The sequence below is a fragment of the Glandiceps talaboti genome, chromosome 23, assembly GCF_964340395.1.
Source record: "Glandiceps talaboti chromosome 23, keGlaTala1.1, whole genome shotgun sequence".
NCBI classification, from domain to species: Eukaryota; Metazoa; Hemichordata; class Enteropneusta; family Spengelidae; genus Glandiceps; species Glandiceps talaboti.
The window spans coordinates 10,228,040-10,248,281 of record NC_135571.1 but is presented as its reverse complement, the minus strand read 5'-3'; the positions used below and the strand labels follow the sequence as shown (position 1 = coordinate 10,248,281).

The 20,242-nt window shown below is 36.2% G+C and overlaps 2 protein-coding genes across 3 annotated transcripts; both read left to right on the top strand.

Moving 5' to 3' along the window:
- The first annotated feature begins 1,620 nt into the window (after positions 1-1,620).
- Positions 1,621-12,514, top strand: LOC144452606 (transaldolase-like). Its single transcript, XM_078143725.1, has 9 exons — positions 1,621-1,737; positions 3,623-3,746; positions 4,782-4,889; positions 5,431-5,562; positions 6,557-6,617; positions 7,286-7,400; positions 7,970-8,099; positions 8,846-8,913; positions 9,389-12,514. Exons 1-9 carry the CDS (start codon positions 1,647-1,649, stop codon positions 9,565-9,567), a joined length of 1,008 nt encoding a protein of 335 aa, XP_077999851.1. The 5' UTR covers positions 1,621-1,646; the 3' UTR covers positions 9,568-12,514.
- Positions 12,515-13,249: 735 nt separating this feature from the next.
- LOC144452991 (transmembrane protein 183-like) lies at positions 13,250-19,336 on the top strand. Of its 2 annotated transcripts, XM_078144244.1 has the most exons (6): positions 13,250-13,422; positions 15,378-15,470; positions 15,882-16,040; positions 16,213-16,218; positions 16,617-16,806; positions 18,574-19,336. In XM_078144244.1, exons 1-6 carry the CDS (start codon positions 13,353-13,355, stop codon positions 19,142-19,144), a joined length of 1,089 nt encoding a protein of 362 aa, XP_078000370.1. In that variant the 5' UTR covers positions 13,250-13,352; the 3' UTR covers positions 19,145-19,336. The 2 variants fall into 2 exon arrangements, with proteins under 2 accessions (XP_078000370.1, XP_078000369.1); XM_078144243.1 differs by lacking the exon at positions 16,213-16,218.
- The last annotated feature ends 906 nt before the right edge of the window (positions 19,337-20,242 follow it).

Sequence of the window (20,242 nt, the reverse complement as noted above, 5' to 3'; positions counted from 1 at the left end):
GGATCTATAAAAAGGAGGGGATGGGGTCAATATTCTCATTAATCTCGGTTACCCAGCCTCTCGTCGCTGGGGCTCTGCCTACGAGACCACCCCACACGAGAAGAGAAAAGCCCCTAGCGGTGTGAGTCTGGGTAACCGAGACTATGTCCTTGCCACATGATATGAAAGTCATGCCTGGTTCACCCCCTCTCCCCACTAGTGATTAAGATATGATGGAAAAAACGTCTGATAGACAAAGAAAAATTTACTGACTTGACAAAAACTTCACATTTTGTCAAGGAAGACGTTGACGATATTGTAGCTGGTTTTTTGCCAAGCCAGACGATAAGATTTCTCAATGTTCATATATTGGAATTTTAGTAAGAATTTTTTCGAGGCAGGCCACGATTTTTTTCTACTCGACTGTTTTACAATCTATTCACTGAAAATTGGTAAAATACCAATAATTAGACATTATACATGTTAACCATAGGTCAGTCTTATCCGAAAATAGAGCAGTGACAGGTTGAAATCGTGACAGTCGTTGAGGGCGCTGATTTTAAGGTACGGACCCCTAATTTATTGTACCATATCATGCACGTTCACCCACATGTGATTCAATACTGATCGGAATGCACGATGTACTCCGAGTAATGTAAGCTATTCTATCTAACAACACAGTTCAAAAAATGTTCCAGTTAATGCTGCTATTGTAGTTTTAAAAGTCACTTTCGTTCACCATACAGTATCATATTTCATGACACTTCCTTGTTTTTGTGAGCAACGTCACACTCCGGGCTATGACGTGAATCCCGGGGGTTTACAACATGAGCACGATGCTGTTAGAACACTTGAACAACAACATGACGGTGCAATTTATGTTTGGCTCACTGAGTAGTTTAAAGGTGTGCATATATGTTGGTAGGGGTGGGGGGTTATGGTGTTACCTTGAAAGAAATAACCACTATGGTTTTGGTAAGACAATAGGTAGAGTCAATATAAATAAGGGGGCATTCAATATTCTCAGTGTAGCGCCTTGAACCACCAAAATGTGACAAGTCGAAACCCCATAGCCTATATTTTCCAGAGCTAGGTGTGCGCGCACAAGAAACCAAACTCTGGTAAGTACGTACCATTGGCCATTGAAGGTCGCAAGGGCAATGCGATTCTGAGACAGCGAGTTTGCCAGTGGGTTCTGTTTGGGAAAGACTTCTTGACAAATTTCGTAATTTGACATTCCGCTGTACATCATATGGCTCATTAGTAAAACAATAACGAAAGGTGACATCAAATTATGACAATGATTTATGCATTCATTATGAAAACTCCGGGTATACACCAGGGCATAGACCGGTTTACATAACATGCTAAAAGCAAGCTACCCCGGACGATGAAACTTGCTGGCTCATTCTAGACTAAACCATTTAATTTTAGGAATGGTTTGTTTATGGTGAATAACGCACCACTTTTTATTTTCATTATAATAACATGAAAACAAATATTCGAAATACGGAAATAAAGGTTTATTGATGTAAATAACACGATATTGGTTTAAATGACCGTGTTTCATCAAAAGATGTAAAATACAGAACGGATGGGAAAGGAGCACCCCTCTGAACTTAATTCGGTCTTTTCCGGTTTTGTTTCTGCTCTGACTTGCATGCATCATGACGTCGCCTAAAAAATTGAAAATGGCGTCTCAACTAGATCAGCTGAAGAGTTACACGACAGTTGTTGCCGATACTGGCGACTTTGAGGGTAGGTAGACACATCTGAAAAGTTATTTCACCATGAAATATCGGGTTATCCATTCGAAATTTTTGGGACTCACTAACGCCGCCATTTTTGAACAGCAAGGGGTTATTGGCGGGTACACGTGAGTCTTTAGTCTACCGAGTGTGGGTACGGTCAAGATGGTTTTGGTATTTACGTGAAGGTCACGTCACAGTGGTTACTTCCGCATTTTCTAATCCGCCGTCTCAGATATATTGTCTGTGAAGGTATATGACGGCAAATATCTTTCAGTTCGTAACTTTATTTCATTTCGGCATCTGGAATTTCCCAAAGATAATCAAAACAGCGAACGTCTAATAACCGACTGTGAACATGTTTATACAGTTTATCGCACTCCGAGCCGTAGACGAAAACAGAATTCGGAAGTTGCAGACGACACAGTAATCGTTAACCGGCCCATATGATATGTAACGCTCCTAAAAAAATATACACGTCTAGCAAATACTTCATCACCCATGTTCTCTTTTACACTATGGTGGGTTTCCAGCCTCATGTAGTCGAGAAATGAAAACATCTCCATGAGGAATCGAAAATGGGCGTGTCACCAGTATCACAAAGTTGAACTGCAGGTTGTTTATTATAGGACTTGAATCTTATATTGCCCTAGTTCAGACTTACTCCGTCTGTAAGCAGGCATGACAACACTACAGGGCCAATCTAAGTTAGTAGCTGAATTGATAAATGTTATTTATTTCTGGGTTGGGGATGACAGGATCCGAAGTGGTGGCTTTCAGTGTATGTTTGCATACATTATTATTGTGATGATAATTAGTTGTTGTTATTGAGTAGCATTTCACTTGTTCATGTTGACAGGCTTTGTCAAACTCGAATCGCTGGCTTTTATTTATTTATTTATTTATTTATTTATTTATTTATTTATTTATTTATTTATTTATTTATTTACTTGTTTATTTATTTATTTATTTATTTATTGCATTCATTTTGTATCTGGCTTACTAAGCATATTAGAAGCAGCACTTGCAGTAAAATTAAAAACTTAAAACATTTCTAAAAATTAGAGAAAGTGTGACTCCGACGAATAAATCACTTACATAAACAAAATCAAAGGAAAAACAAAGTTATCAACTGAGGAAAAACAACAAAGCAATAAAATCTTTAAATGTTAGGATCTAATCTTCTCAACTATTCTGTATTAGTTATAACTAAATCTTTTCTGTTTTCAATTGCATCAATATGGTATTGTTTGATAAGTTTATTGATTTGTTTACTAATTGACTTATTGTAATGTTTTGTATTATCTCCTATAAATAAACAGGAATTCTTTCCCTTGTTTAAAATCTTGATATAAGTTCAACTCTTTATTGTTGAGTAATAGTTCTTTTGTTCCTTTCATTAAGATCTGTCGATGTGTAGAATGGCTTTCATGTGTAAAAAGAAAGTGTTCAAGTGTCTCATCAACTTTTCTGACCTTGTCCAACCTTTACCATCTTTACCGCCTTGCCTATCGACAAAGTTTGTCGACCTGAACAGATGATACATTACCCGTAAATAATAACTGTTGGTTGTAATACAAGAACTAATAGGGAACTTGCAAACCTGCCATGTTGAATGTTGCATCATGGGAAATGTGATAAATAATAATCAATTAGTATTGTAAACAATGTTGTTAAATTGTTTATAACCACAAATGATCAATTCATATTTGGCCAGACCAGTGTGGGAGGTTTATTTCATTGGTAGCTCCAGATAAGATATTACGATAACCACAGGTAATCCCATAGTCCTTTGCGTCTGAGCATGCTCAGTCTGGATTGCAAGTTACCTATTTGAACTATGTTTTACTAACTGGGTCTACTTATTTTAATAATGCTATGATTTTAACTTTCAGCTATCAAAAAGTACAAGCCGACAGATGCTACGACCAATCCATCACTGCTTTTGGCAGCAAGTAAAATGCCTCAGTATGAACATCTGTTGGGTGAAGCAGTCAAATTTGCACAAGCACAGAGCAGGTAAGTCTAGATGCCAACGTTGTATCAAATGAATTCTAGATGCCAACGTGTTATCAAATGAATTTTAGATGCCAACTTATTATCAAATCAATTTTAGATGCCAACTTATTATCAAATCAATTTTAGATGCCAACTTATTATCAAATCAATTTTAGATGCCAACTTATTATCAAATCAATTTTAGATGCCAACGTGGTATCAAATGAATTCTAGATGCCAACGTGTTATCAAATGAATTCTAGATGCCAACATGTTATCAAATGAATTCTAGATGCCAACGTGTTATCAAATGAATTCTAGATGCCAACGTGGTATCAAATGAATTCTAGATGCCAACGTGGTATCAAATGAATTCTAGATGCCTACGTGTTATCAAATGAATTCTAGATGCCAATGTGGTATCAAATGAATTCTAGATGCCAACGTGGTATCAAATGAATTCTAGATGCCAACGTGGTATCAAATGAATTCTAGATGCCAACGTGGTATCAAATGAATTCTGGATGCCAACGTGGTATCAAATGAATTCTAGATGCCAACGTGTTATCAAATGAATTCTAGATGCCAACATGTTATCAAATGAATTCTAGATTCCAACATGTTATCAAATGAATTCTAGATGCCAACATGTTAACAAGTCAATTTTAGATGCCAACGTGGTATTTGAATCATCGCTAACCCCTAGATCATAGATGCCATCAGTTTTGTGTGTGTGTGAGTGTGCATGCGCGTGCACGCACGCATGTCTGATGTGTGTGTGCTTGCATGTGTATGTGAACAACAAAGTGATAAACCACTGACTGAATAGGGAAAATCACAAAATTCTAACCAATAACACAGTCCCTCATAAAGTTAGTGTTTATTGGGGCAGTTATGTAATGTCCAAATATGGTATATTTGTCAGCTCAGGATGCTTCTTATACACTGTTTACATTTTTCATACACAAAAATAAAGACATTTAGAGTAATTGTATGCAGTACATTTTTGCAATGGATAAATTATTTGACTAAACTGTTGGATATTTTTTTTTGCAGTGATGTAAACCAACAGGTTGAAATTGCCATGGATAAATTGTTTGTTTTATTTGGACTTGAAATTCTGAAGATTGTTCCCGGTAGAGTATCTACAGAAGTTGATGCCAGGTAAGCTTTTTAACCGTAACAGGCACAGCGTAGAGGGGCTTTTACATTGTGTTCCATTCATGTATGTGTGTGTGTGTGTGTGTATGTTCACCCTCGCCTAATTTCAATCAAACCTGGCTCAAAGGTGACTACTATGCGAGACATTTTGCTTTGCAGCCAAATCAATGTGGCCGACTGTCGGCCATATTTGTTTAAAAATTTAAAAATTTGCATATTGTTATTATTATTGTTATTATCTACAATGACTCAACACTAGAGGGCATGGTGTATTGGAAAGGTCTACAAATATCTTTTCACCCATTACATCTCTACATTAACTCAACACTAGAGGGCATGGTTTATCAGATTTCTTTTCACCCTTTACATCTCTACATTGACAACACTAAAGGGCGTGATTTATGAGTAAGGTCTATCAATATATTTATCGGTTCACCCTGTAATCTCCACTTGGCTGTTGACTTTTCCATGTCAGGAATAATCATGCTGGAATGGTCTATATATTGCTTTAGTTCAATTTATTGGAATATTTATTTGTCTACAGGTTGTCATTTGACAAAGAAAGCATGATAAATAAGGCCAAACAGTTCATTCAGTTGTATGAAGAGGCTGGAATTGGCAAAGAACGTATTCTGATCAAACTTAGTACAACCTGGGAAGGAGTACAGGCTGCAAAGTAAGTGAAAGTATTTTAATCAAACAAATAATGCCCTGATTATCAGACCCTTAGATGTAGTGTGAGTTTCTCTCAAGGCAGTTGGCAGAGAGATAGATATAGCCATAATGCCTTCATTATTTAGACCTTTAGATGTGAGTTTCTCTCCAGGCAGTTGGCAGAGAGATAGATATAGTCATAACGCTTTCATTATTTAGACCTTTAGATGTGAGTTTCTCTGAAGGCATTTGACAGAGAGATAGATCTAATAGCCATAACGCCTTCATTATTTACTATTTAGATCCTTAGATGTGAGTTTCTCTCAAGGCAGTTGGCAGAGAGATAGTTATAGGCATATATATGTGCATGCGGGTTTGATTTATGGCCCCCAATAAGTATTTCTATTAGCATAACTAATTAGTTACATAACATTTGCAGGGTAAGCAGTTTTGAAATATGCTGGTAGTAATGTTTTAAGATATGATGGTATGATTTCAGAATGGAGCTTGTAGTGTCATAATATCATTAAAGTGACCACCATATGGATGAGGATTGGGTATTTATTTTTGATTTTTGATTTATAAAACAATTTTATCATGGCATCTTACTTGAAAAATCAATGTGAAACAACATATGGCAAGTCCTTGTTTGTAGTTCAATGAATTGCAAAAGATGAATAAAATGCTTAAAATCTTTATTATTGTATGTATAATAACAAATTTTTTACACATTTTTTTTAGCTTTTTGCAATGTATTGAGTTACAAACAGATTTAGTCAATGTTGTTTCATATTGATTTTCCAAGTAGGAAGCCATGATAAAATTGTTTTATAAATTAAAAATTCGAAATAAATACCCAATCCTCATCCATATGACCACTTTAAGGGTATAATAAAACCCAGTCATATTATTAGTCATATTTCCAGTCAGTTATTTCACCATTTTCATGTCAGTGTGGTGTCATTGTTGTAAGATTTTTTGAGCTTCAATAAATTATTCCCTTTGTCTATTCCCAGAGTCTTGGAGGAAGAATATGGAATCCATTGCAATATGACATTGCTGTTCTCGTTTGCTCAGGTAAGTACAATTACAACCCTTGCAGCAGTTGTCTAGAGATGTTGCAACTGTTGCAGCAGTTGTCTAGAGATACTGCAACCCTTGCAGCAGTTGTCTAGAGATGTTGCAACTGTTGCAGCAGTTGTCTAGAGATACTGCAACCCTTGCAGCAGTTGTCTCGAGATGCTGCAACTCCTGCTGCAGTTGTCTAGAGATGTGCTGATCAGAACATTGTTTTTCAACCATTTTCAGTAAATTGTTTTACCAGTAGTAGACAATTAAAACTGGCTTTGATGGTGCTAAAAAAATTCTTCCTGCTCCCACTATCAACAGAAACATATTAATGCATAAACAGTACCTGGTATCTCTAATGTAGATTCGCATCATGCTGTTAGCAGTTTGTTTATGTCTGTCAAAGTTAGTTATACAGTATACGATAATATGACTAAATTTCACAGACATAGACAAACTGATAGGAACATGGCGTGGACCTACATCAGAGCTATTGCTGTATAATTATTTTTTAAGTTATTCTTTGCATATTCATGACTTGATATAAATATTTTAATTATTAATCCCTAGGCCATAACATGGCATGGACCTACATCAGTTATTTGCTGTATGATTATTTTAAAATTATTATTTCCATATTCATGACTTCATATGAATATTTAATTATCAATCTCTAGGCCGTAGCATGTGCAGAGGCTAAAGTGACCCTGATCTCACCATTTGTTGGTCGTATTTATGATTGGTATGTGAAGAACACAGACCAGAAAACCTTTGAACCTCTCGAAGATCCAGGTAAATTTATTTTTTTCACATTTTATCATAATGTTTACAGTAATAACCTGTTATTTTCTGTTGGTTTATGTGTTATCTTGCATTCACAGGAGGGAAGATTCATCTCATCAGTTTTTATGCCATCTTTACAGGGATGGAACTGTTGTTTCGTGTCAGTTTCTGTGTTATTTTATACTTACAGGGCTGCAACTTATGTTGTCAGTTTCTGTGTTATCTTATACTTACAGGGCTGCAACTTATGTTGCCAGTTTCTGTGTTATCTTATACTTACAGGGCTGGAACTTGTGTTGTCAATTTCTGTGTTATGTTATACTTACAGGGCTGCAACTTGTGTTGTCAATTTATGTGTTATTTTATACTTACAGTTGGTATGCCATCTTATAGGGATGGGTCAGTTTTGTGTCTGTTTCTGTGTTATCTTATACTTACAGGGCTGCAACTTATGTTGTCAATTTCTGTGTTATCTTATACTTACAGGCTGCAACTTGTGTTGTCAATTTCTGTGTTATTTTATACTTACAGGGGTGAAACTGTTATTTCACAATATTTGTCATATATTGTATTTACAGGGGTGAAGAGTGTAAGTAAGATCTATAATTACTACAAAAAATATGGCTACAAAACAGTTGTCATGGGAGCCAGTTTCCGAAACCCAGACCAAATCAGGGCTTTAACTGGGTGTGATCTGCTTACAATCAGGTAGGTTATTAGTCAGACTTATTTCTGTCTTTAGTACACTTGTATTGATTACTGCTATCAACTTGAAGGAAAAGTCCAGTCAGACTTATTTCCACCTTTAGTACACTTGTATTGATTACTGCTATCAACTTGAAGGAAAAGTCCAGTCAGACTTATTTCTGCCTTTAGTACACTTGTATTGATTACTGCAATATAAAATATCACCTTGGTGATTGACTCAACTTCCAAACCTCGTAAAGAGGCCCTGTTGTACTTACATGTATTCTGGCACATCAAGGATTTCCAGCAAGGAAATCAGTGGGAAAACCTTGCAGGATTTGGCACCATATTAAAATACATCAATCTTTTATGTCAACATCTAGGCTGTTTACAACAATAACTATTATACCATACTCAAGCTAAATTATTGGCTTTAGACAGAAAATATGGATTATATACCCAGGTCATTCTGTGTCACAACTATTGTCTACATCACTGGTTTTGTGGCACTATTAATATGTCAAAACATTCCAAATTGTTATTACTTTTCCTGAATTTTCATAAATTATGCTTGAGGAAGTATACTTATATTATTCTCCAATATTTTTCTTCATTCAGCTGGAAAATACTTGTTACTAAAGGTTTGTCACTACTTGTCTAGCAACTCATAGTGACAAGGCCCCTTAGGTCACTCGTATTTTCCTTGGCTGAACAAAAAATTATTTCACAATATGTGACTTTTATCTACTGTTCTCTTTGTTTGTTAGTCCTGCCTTATTGGAGAAATTGCAGTCAAGCAGTGAATCATTAACTCTACACTTATCAGAAAAAGCAGGTAAGAGAAAGAGCCATCTTTGATAACTTCTTTTTATAGTTTGTTATATTTTAGAAAATATAGAGGAAGGATCCTGGTGCACATATCCAGCCAATATCGTCTGTTGAATAGCACCCTCTAGTGGCCAAAGTATACAATCAAAATATGACATTTTCTGTCAGTTGTCCTTCAGTTGATGATCCTCAAAAAGAGGAATGATATGATGGACACTTTTGCCCAAATCTTATGTTGAATAGCTCCCCCTAGTGGCCAACTATAGAAAGTTATCTTTCTAATGATCAAAATATGTGTGTGATCATTACTTGGCCACATTGGCCTTGAGTTGATCATTTTCAAAGTATGCTGATGTAATGAATAATGCTAGCGCAAGTGTCCACCCAGAATGTCATCGAATAGCACTCCTAGTGGCCAAAGTGTAGAATCTTTTGTTTGTATGGTAATTGGGTTTTGACGTATCCTTGTGTATCTATCACAGCCCAGAAGACTGATATTGAGAAGGTACACTTGGATGAAAAATCCTTCCGATACCAGCACAATGAAGACAGCATGGCAGTTGACAAACTATCTGATGGTATCCGTAAGTTTGCAGCAGACGCCATCAAGCTGGAAAATATGATTAAAGAACATATCCAGTCAAACAACGGTGAGAAGTAAAAGGCAACAATGTCCATAACTCAACTGGAAACATGATGATGTTACTTTACCCACCCGATAGAACTACTGTCTCTCAATTTTGAAGAAATCTTGAAAATGATGTCCATTAGAACCAAGATTGTTACACAGTTGAATTAAGAAGTATTAATTCATCAACTCCAGTATAAAATAAAGTTTAAATGAACCAAAAATTATGAAAATATTAAAATTTTTGTTCAAATGGTTTTGACGGGAAATAGCACAATTTTATCATCAGTTCACAAATCAGAATTAATGCTATATGATTCCGATCTACACTAAAGTTGAAATGTTCCAAAAATTTAAAGAAAAACAATAATTTAGGTTAAGAAAAATTTGGCGGGAAAAGGACAATTTTGGCATCAATTTACAAATAAGTATTATGTCTGTAATACAAATCTCAAATAAAGTTGAAATGAGATCAAAAGTTTTTGAAAAGCAAGAATTTTATCACAAGATTTAACAGGAAAGTTGTCGGTTGTAAAGGTGTTAGGGAGACTCCCAAGTATTCAAGTTACATTGCCGTAGTTTTCCTTTACAAATAAACTTTGTCTTTTTCCTCACACTATCATGTCTTCCCCATTTTGCATTCACTATTGGAATAGTCCTATTGTTTCCTAAATATTGGTGCAGTCTATTGTATCATACTAGGGTGAATATGAGGTATGAGATTTAACACACTTGTATTTTTGATCAATCTCAAAGTTATGATGTCAACATATTTAGTTTCAATTCTTCTGGTCTTAATGATTAACTTTGTCAAACACATACACAGAATGAGAATGAGAAATGTAACCAAAACATGCTTCATATTTTGAAAAGGCCAAATAAAAAAAATAGTGTGTTTCTGATAACCTAACCACCCCTAGTTTAATCTGCCGACTTGATACATTTTTTAAATGCAAAAAGGTAAAATTATGACAATTTACTTCTATTTCCCTGTAGATTTTCTTGCCAAAGTATCTTTGGGTACTTTTTTTTTAAAACCACATTCCAGAGAGAAAGGATGTCATTTCTGCCTATCACGGCACAGTCTGCATATTATGTTTGTCTACTTCTGAATCACATAATAGGGAACTTGCAATCCAGACTGAGCATGCTCAGACGCATAGGACTATGGGATTATCTGTGGTTATTGTAATACCTAATCTGGAGCTACCGATAACAAAAAACCTCCCACAATGGTCAGGGTGACTAACATTATTGTTTACAATACCGATTCATTAGGATTTATTGTCACATTTCCCATGATGCAACATTCAACATGGCGGGTTTGCAAGTTCCCTATTGTCTTCATTTACTTCTTTCACATCTCATCAACTGTTACAGAAGTATTGTGATCAATGAGTATCTTGTCTTTGGGTTGAAATAATAAAAAATATGAGAAATGAAATCAAGACCTGCCTACCCTTTTTTCTGAAGTCATGTTATCGGAAACAAATATTTTTTTTTTTGCCCTTTGGGAGAGCTTCATGTGTATTGGTTAAATACCCGAATCTCATGAATTTACCACTACAGTTGAATTTTCACCAACGAGTTATATGGAATGTTTGTGATGCAAGGGTTTAGTTGCAGAATTTGCAATAACAATGTAAATACCAAGTCATTGTGTAGTTATGTATATGTGTATAACCCTGGAGTGTTTGATCTGAGAACCTGAAGTCAGTTTGGAAAGTACCCCGGTATTTTGATAGCTACAGTGATATTGTTACATATATTTTGAATATACTCAGAGTTTGAAATGTCATATCACAGGTCATTTTCATTGAGAGTTTGGTACAACTTTTCCACAATATTATGAGTTTTGAGTATTTAGTATTGTACTCAGGATATACTAACACTATTATTGCATCAATGTAAGTTACAAAAAAATTATTTTTTTGCAAGTTATTGTGAACATGCTATCACTGACAAGACAATATGATATAGTTATAGGATGTCTGTTGACTTCTTGATGGTTTGAGTTGTGAATGCACAATCACCAACAAGATAAGGTGACAGGTTATAGAAGTCTTTGTGATCAGCACTGCAAAGTATTAAATTGCAATGTCAGGGCCCCTCAACCTAGCCGTTAATAACCCTAACCATGACTAACATGTCTCTTATATTTTGTACACAAATGTAAAGTTTAGCATATTAGTTACTTTGATACAAGTATTACCCCACCCTATAGCATTCTGCCATGCAAAGAATCTTTCAGGGCGTGTAATCACAGGATAGAACATATATCTTGCACTGTCCAAATGGTGTAGATAAAAGTACTACATTTGTTTGCACCCCCTGTGGCAGACTGCCCTCTTGTGGCCAAATACATAGAAGTGACTAACACACAGGGGTGCACTCAAGATAAAAGCAATTTGTGATAATAGCTAGCGAGTCTGTTGTCTGCACTGGAGTTGTGACTGTGCTAACTATTATAATAGATGACAGCTAGCATAGTCACAGCTCTAACACTGTGGGGACAGTCTTAAAACCAACAGAAGGCAAACTAACTACTGGTCTTTCATGAACCTGATGATGATGTACAAGTAAAGTCTAGACATCTCAAATTATACCATTTACTGTTTTTAATATCTGTCTGTATCTGTTGATTCTATTGGACAGTGTTAATTTTACAGCAGGTGCACTAATTCAAAAATAGTGTAAATTTATCTGCAAAATAAATATATAAGCAATTGTTATTGGTTAATGTTATGTTACACCAGGTGAACTCGGAAGTTTCTGGTGGTCAATAAATAACAGGTGCACTAACCTAGATCTGTACGTTTACTTGGATGATATAGTTGAGCAGAGAGGAGTTTCTTCTCTACTGTTCTCTGTTTATGCAAAAAAATAGAATATTTTGTAATAGATTAATCTACACATCAATTTCATTTTTTTGTAGACATTTGATCACTATGGTAACCAGAATGTCATAGTTATGAATCTTTAGGTAATAAAGATAGTAAGTAAATACTGTGTGTCTGTCTGTCTGTCTGTCTGTCTGTCTGTCTGTATGTATGTATGTATGTATGTATGTATATATGTATGTATGGATGGATGGATGGATGGATGGATGTATGGATGGATGGATGGGTGGATGTATGTATGTATGTATGTATGTATGTATGTATGTATGTATGTATGTATGTATCATTATGTATGTATGTATGTATGTATGTATGTATGTATGTATGTATCATTATGTATGTATGTATGTATGTATGTATGTATGTATGTATGTATGTATGTATGTATGAATAATGTATGATTGTATATGTATGTATGTATGTATGTATGTATGTCAATCTACATGGGTATGTGTTTTTGTGTACATATGCAAAAACGTTTTTTGACTCCATTAGAAATGTTCATATATATCACCAGTTTAGGCTATGAGCTGGCTGTCACCAAGTTAGGCCAAAAAATAAAGTTTTGTATCACATCCCTAGAGTGTGTGACTGCCATTACTTTTTCGAACACATGATGATTGCAAACCATGGTAGCGAAGAAGTTTGCCAATATTTTATTAATCTGACAATTGTCTTGTCTGGCACTGACGACAAGGCTATAGATATTACGTATAAAACTTTTTTTCTCAATACCAGGCATATAGAATAGAGACACTTCGGTAGCCTTTGAAGTGCGCCACCAACGATGAATCACGTCCCAAGATGGCGGCCGACGTACACATAACATGGCAATGTTTCACCGATGAACATTTTTATTTTAACGTGTAAAATGGAAATTAACGCCAATATTTCCGAAAGTAAGAAGACGAGTTACAAATGCCGAAGAGGTCGAGAAGGGGAAAAGGGAGGGGAAATGGTCGGAATAGGATAGAGAGCAATCAGTCGGGTAAGTGGACCGGTACGGCGGTATGAAGATTCATTCCACTGCACCGGTGAAATTAAGTGTGTGTGCACTGTCAGATAGAGGGCCTTGTACATGCTACGTCAGCACATTGCACAATGTTGTTGTTTATGATAAGGTGTTAGTGTTCGGGTGATTTCGCAATGTAGGTGCGCAGCGAAAGGGGAATACTTGTTGTTACGTTAGATGCTGTCTCGTCCTGCAAAACGTAAAAGTCCACTTCTTCCCAAGCATTTAGTAGCATTGTTTCGCATGACTCGACAATTTCAGTTATGTGTAAATAGCACAGGCTGTCACTTGTGTGTCCACCCATGGAAGTAGAACCCCATGGTCCACCGTTAGTTCGGGCTTGTACTAGTAGTACTACACACAGGCACTTGAACCGATATCTATGAAAATTTATACGAAGTATATATACTCAAGATGTATGTATGTATGTATGTATGTATGCATGCATGTATGTATGTATGTGTGTATGCATGTATGTATGTAATGATGTATGTATGTATGTATGTATGTATGCATGCATGTATGTATGTATGTATGTATGCATGTATGTATGTAATGATGTATGTATGTATGTATGTATGTATGCATGTATGTATGTAATGATGTATGTAGGTATGTTTATAATATACCTAGTGAATAATGCTGTGCCATGATTCGCTAGAATCAGTCACGTGATAGGAAAATAGCATGTCAGACTATTTCCCTAGGGAAATAGTTCCATCAACTATTACATGGTCACGTGACCACCGTGAGTTCACAGCAGGTCAAAATGGCAGCTTCTGATGATGTCGTCTGCCACCGCTAGTTCACAGCATGAGGTATATTTTAAAACACATATTGCCTGGCCTATAGCACCCGTTCATTACCCCCTCGTGACTGTGAGTTACCAGAATCACATGCTATTTCCCTTGGCCTTCGGCCTCAGGAAATAGCATGTAATTCTGGTAACTCACAGTCCCCCGGGTGTAATAAACGGGTGCTATAGCCCTCATGGCCAGGCAATATGTGTTCAATATTACATACATGTAGTATACATACTCAAGATATATGTTCTTTTGTTACCATCAAAGATAGACACAATAGGGGTATGTTATTCTCTTTTATTCATATTTCCATAGATATCGGTTCAAGTGCCTGTGGTACTACATTCATGCCACCAAAATATAGCATTTGCATCAGTATTTTGGTTGGTCATGGAAGTACCATTGATACTTTCAAGTTTCATGATAGCACAAGATTCGATTGTCCAGTAGCACGATCATATAGGTGTCTGTGTAAGGTGTGTTACCATGACAACTGATTCTATCTTGTCCAAGGTGGTGTAACCATAGATGTATTAGTGAACTCAATAATACACCTATGAATCGGTCTCAATTTTAGTATAAACGTTCATCTTTTCGTTTCGATAGAAGTACAACAAAGTTGGCTTACAAGGTCCTTTTTAGTCTAAAATTCTAAACTGATACTGTACATTATATGTACATGGGTATATGCAATGAAGTTCTTAAAACGTAATGTACTGTACTAGTTTAGAATTCTAGATTAGGCCCTTTTTTGTAATAGGAAACTTGCAAACCCGCCATGTTGAATGTTGCATCATGGGAAATGTGATAATAAATACTAATCAATTAGTATTATGAACAATACTGTTATATTGTTTGTAACCACCAATAATTAATTCATAGTCACCCTGACCTTTATGGGAGGTTTATTTCATCGGTAGCTCCAGATTAAGTATTACAATAACCACAGATAATCCCATAGTCCTTTGTGTCTGAGCATGCTCAGTCTGGATTGCAAGTTCCCTATTGGGATGAAGTAATTTTGAATAATGTAGACTATTAGCTAATCACAACAACTATATTTTACATGTTCACTAAGCTAACATTGCTACTAATTATTTTGAATGTTTTCTTTTTCTGACTCTGTAGATGTTACTGTAAATGACTATGCGAATGCTGATGGTGTGAAAGCTAAGACAGGCAGACAGTCTAAAGCTACAACCAATGCAATGATGAGAGAAGGTAAGAAGGTGAAACTTAAAGTTAAAGACCCAGTTAAGATAAAGATTAAAATTCACATATGAAAAAAAAAAATTATAAGTACATATTGGTGATACTGTCAATTCATAATCATACTTCAACAGTCTGAATGCCATACATTTAACAATTAAAGTCAGAAGGAAACTTAAAACCACATGTTTTAGTAAATTTACTGAATCTCAGCAAATACGTTACTGATAATTTCGCTCAGATTCATACTCATGGGGTTGCCATCTGACAAATAGTAACGTTGTGAAATTTGTAAAATACTGCCATAGAGGGCGCCATTTAAAAAAAATTACCAGAAGGAAGAAATATACGGTCAGTTGGGTCGCAAGACGCATATCATTAAAGTAAAGCCACCCTAACATGGTCTTTTTTTATTGTTAACAGTAAAGAATCTCTGTGGAGCCATGGCAACAAGAAGAGACGGTGTTACCATGGAAAATGATGATCTTGCTTGGTATGATAAAGATTTTTCAGATGATGATGTTTTACATGAAGAAGAAAGTGACACTGATGTAGTTGTGATGGATAAGACTCAAAAAACAGGTATGTACATGTAGATGTTATTCCCCAATATTTTTTATACAAGTGCGAGCATGTGTGAGTGAGTGAGTGAGTGCAAGTGTGCTTGAGTTGTTGTTGTTGTTTCTTTATTCCACCTCAAAGAGAAGAGTTACAACTCAGTTCACAAATATACAAAAACAAAATAATAAATAAGTACAGAGTGCATGACTTCATTAGTCAGTTAAACGATAAACTTAAGGATTTTATCTTGAAATATTTCCTATTTGTTCGGGTGCTGAAATTTATACTTACTATCTTCTAAAAAATTGACAGTAAGAAATAAGAGTGTGACAAGACATCATAATCCAATCAAAAGTCTAAGCATGTGTCTATAAGCTTATAGACTGTATCTTGAAATATTTCCCATTCGTCCGGTTGCTGAAAGTGTTTTTTGTGAGTGGGTGAGTGAGTGTGTGAGTGTGTGAGTATGTGCGTGAGAGTGAATGAGTGAGTGAGTGAATGCTAGTGTGCATGAGTGAGTGAGCAAATGAGCATGCATGAGTGCATCCTTGCATGACTAAGTGAGTGACCGTTTGTTCACTTTCTCTCTTCCGAAAGGGCGACAAAAAAAGAAGAAGAGTATTGAAGACCCTAAACGTTTCAATGAAGGAAGAGATTATCCGTTAGATTTGTGGTATATTTTATCTCATTATGTGCACCCTGATGATGTAGGACGTTTCTCTGCAATATGTCTGTCAGCTTTCTATATGACAAACACAGTGCATTTCTGGCTAAAACTTTATCGTCGGTAAGTCATACACCTTGATGATTTTAGACTTTTCTCTGCAATATGTCAGTCAGATTGACAAACACTTGACTAAAACTGTGTCATTGGTAACTTACCAGTGTTTCTGCTAAGGATGCTAAGTAGGTAGGTAAAATCTACCTGTCAGTTTACGAGGGTTCCATACCAGTGTTTTTGTTAAGGGCAGTAAGTAGGTAAAATCTACCTGAGTTCCCCTGTCATTTTACTAGGGTTCTATACCAGTGTTTTTGTTAAGGGCAGTAAGTAGGTAAAATCTACCTGAGTTCCCCTGTCATTTTACTAGGGTTCCATACCAGTGTTTTTGTTAAAGGCAGTAAGTAGGTAAAATCTACCTGAGTTACCCAGTCATTTTCCTGGAGTTCCATACCAGTGTTATTGTTAAGGGTGGTAAGTAGGTAAAATCTACCTGAGTTCCCCTGTCATTTTACTAGGGTTCCCTACCAGTGTTTTTGTTAAGGGTGGTAAGTAGGTAAAATCTACCTGAGTTCCCCTGTCATTTTACTAGGGTTCCATACCAGTGTTTTTGTTAAGGGTGGTAAGTAGGTAAAATCTACCTGAGTTCCCCTGTCATTTTACTAGGGTTCCATACCAGTGTTTTTGTTAAGGGTAGTAAGTAGGTAAAATCTACCTGAGTTCCCAGTCATTTTACGAGGGTTCCATACCAGTGTTTTTGTTAAGGGTAGTAAGTAGGTAAAATCTACCTGAGTTCCCAGTCATTTTACTAGGGTTCCATACCAGGGTTTTTGTTAAGGGTGGTAAGTAGGTAAAATCTACCTGAGTTCCCTAGTCATTTTACGAGGGTTCCATACCAGTGTTTTAGTTAAGGGTGGTAAGTAGGTAAAATCTACCTGAGTTACCCAGTCATTTTCCTGGGGTTCCCCACCAAAATGATGGTACACAGTGTATTGGAAACTATGCCACTTTTACCAGCTTACTTCCTTCTGTTACTGGGATTCATAACTCTTAGTAAATACACTGGTACATTATATCATCATATGTGTAATAGGGAACTTGCAAACCTGCCATGTTGAATGTTGCATCATGGGAAATGTGGTAATAAACACTAATCAATTAGTATTGTAAAAAATGTTGATACATTGTTTGTAACCACAAATGATCAATTCATAGTTACCCTGACCATTGTGGGAGGTTAATTTTATCAGTAGCTCCAGATTAGGTATTACGATAACCACATAATCCTTTGCATCTGAGCATGCTCAGTCTGGGTTGCAAGTTCCCTATTGGTGCAGATCTTTCAAGCCTTCCATTACCACAGTTTGCCAAATAGTATGAACACTTTGATGATGGGGGCACGTTTTTATAAGCCAGACAACAGTAGATGTAATTGGATATAGTATGAGATCCTTATCAAAGCTGACCAGTCATCCCCACTGAGTGACACAACAGCAGCACACATAGTCAGGTACTAAGATAAACACAGATGTAGATGTTGAGTAAAGTTGTGTGTCTTCATCAAAACTTCAGTTGCTCTGTGTATGTCTTAGTACATGAATGTGTGTGCTGCTATTGTGTCACTCAGTGGAAATGACTGGTCAGCTTTGATAAGGATCTCGTATCCAATTACTTCTAATGTTGTCTCACTCATAAAAATACATATGTGTCTAAACAAAGTAAAGTATTCAATCATGCAATTTGGCAAACCTTCGTAATTCAAAGTTCGCACACACTCAATTGAAAACCCCCTACCCTTTAAGTACTGACCACTTCTTGTGTTCTCCTATTCTGTAGATATTACAACAGTGATGTCGAACTACCTGTCAGCCTACAACCAGATTCTATAGAGAAATCTCTAAAGCTACGTTGCAATGTTATCCGAGCCATTTACCTGATGTATACACCTTTCCAGAAAAGAATCAAAAACACTTTACCTCTGGAATCAGAAACTCCGCACTGTTTGGAAAATGCACAATGCCTGTATATGTGGACTGAAAAGCACCCTCGCGGACCTTGGAATTTCTATTTTAAATTTCGCATGCCGAAACTATCGCATCAAAGGACAAATCTTTCAGTTATTCCGTATGACGAGGATATCTGGTTGAATCCAGAAAACCAATGTTGTGTGCTCAGCATAACATGTATGAACTTTATTCGTGTTCCCGTCGTCATGGGGATGATTCTCACAAAGGTGTACCTCTATGTCAGTCGAGATATGAAACACTTTAATTTGAAGCTGGTTTTTCACACAGCTAACAAAACTGGGAGTTACCATAGCAACAATGGTGTCATAGTAACACTGGATCCAGTATCTAATGCCAGGATACTGAATTGGTGGCATCCTCATTACCCTGGTAACAAGTAACACTGAAATCTTACCCAGGGTTTAACTCAAGTGGGATAACCCTGTGTAAATAACAATGGGTTATACCAGTAGACTGTAGTTTTAGGGGTGTATGGTGGTAAGACTACTTGCTTGACTTATCTTTGTGATTATGTTGACTGTACTGTTTAATTTATGTAAATGAGCTCATTATGTATGCACATTTACATTTTTCAGTGCCAAAGGTAACACTGTAAATTGTTATTGTAATTTTTTTAGTTTATATCCTAGCTCTGATAGGGAGTTAACTTTTACAGGAATTTACATATCATTAACATAATCTGAAATATGCTAATCTGAGTGATGACCTCATATGGAACAGATTTTGATGATGACACATACCTACGTACCTACCAATACACACACACACACACACACACACACACACACACAGTAGTTTAGATTCTGTATGTAGCCAAGAATGGAGTCCTTAGAAGACTGAAAAATAGGGAGAAATTTACTCTACATGTCAATATGACAGAGCCCCATGACAAATGAGTGCAAGTGTGGTGTACTTGGGGTAGTTGCACAAGTAATTGCAGTGTTCCCTACGGTCAAACTTTCACGAACATAGTGAGTGAAAGTACAGCAGAAAACACTGCAAGCACAAGTGCAAATACCCCTAACTACCTACACTGGCATTAATGTGACATTGGGTTCTGTTATTATTACATATGTTAATCTGAAAAAACAATTTCCGTAAAAACCCCATTATGTGATCACGCTCTTTCATGTTGAATAAACAATTGTGTCCTCATTTGCATATCATTTGCATGCAGTTTTGCAATAATGTTTTCGGTATTGCACTGCAGTGAAAATACCACTCATTTGCACACACTCACCAGTGCAAGTACTCTCTCTCTCTGATACATGTGTAATAATATGGAATATCTCACACTAATGAATTTTTGTCTTATCCTGATCTGCGGATCATACATCTATGAGATAAATATTCCCCAACTGGTGTGTGAGATATTCCATCTTAGACCATTTGGAGTTTGGAACTCTCATGATCTCTCATGTAAATTTCTGAATATTTGTCTGCATTCAAGTTACAAATGAAGATAGATCCAAAGATAT

What these genes read in the sequence shown, in the direction of transcription:
- LOC144452606 (XM_078143725.1), top strand. Translation starts at nt 1,647, where the DNA reads ATGACGTCGCCTAAAAAATTGAAAATGGCGTCTCAACTAGATCAGCTG. An exon ending in CGATACTGGCGACTTTGAGG is followed by an intron (nt 1,738 to 3,622) that starts GTAGGTAGACAC and finishes TTTAACTTTCAG; the next exon opens with CTATCAAAAAGTACAAGCCG. An exon ending in TTTGCACAAGCACAGAGCAG is followed by an intron (nt 3,747 to 4,781) that starts GTAAGTCTAGAT and finishes TTTTTTTTGCAG; the next exon opens with TGATGTAAACCAACAGGTTG.
- LOC144452991 (XM_078144244.1), top strand. Translation starts at nt 13,353, where the DNA reads ATGCCGAAGAGGTCGAGAAGGGGAAAAGGGAGGGGAAATGGTCGGAAT. An exon ending in GATAGAGAGCAATCAGTCGG is followed by an intron (nt 13,423 to 15,377) that starts GTAAGTGGACCG and finishes CTGACTCTGTAG; the next exon opens with ATGTTACTGTAAATGACTAT. An exon ending in CAATGCAATGATGAGAGAAG is followed by an intron (nt 15,471 to 15,881) that starts GTAAGAAGGTGA and finishes TATTGTTAACAG; the next exon opens with TAAAGAATCTCTGTGGAGCC.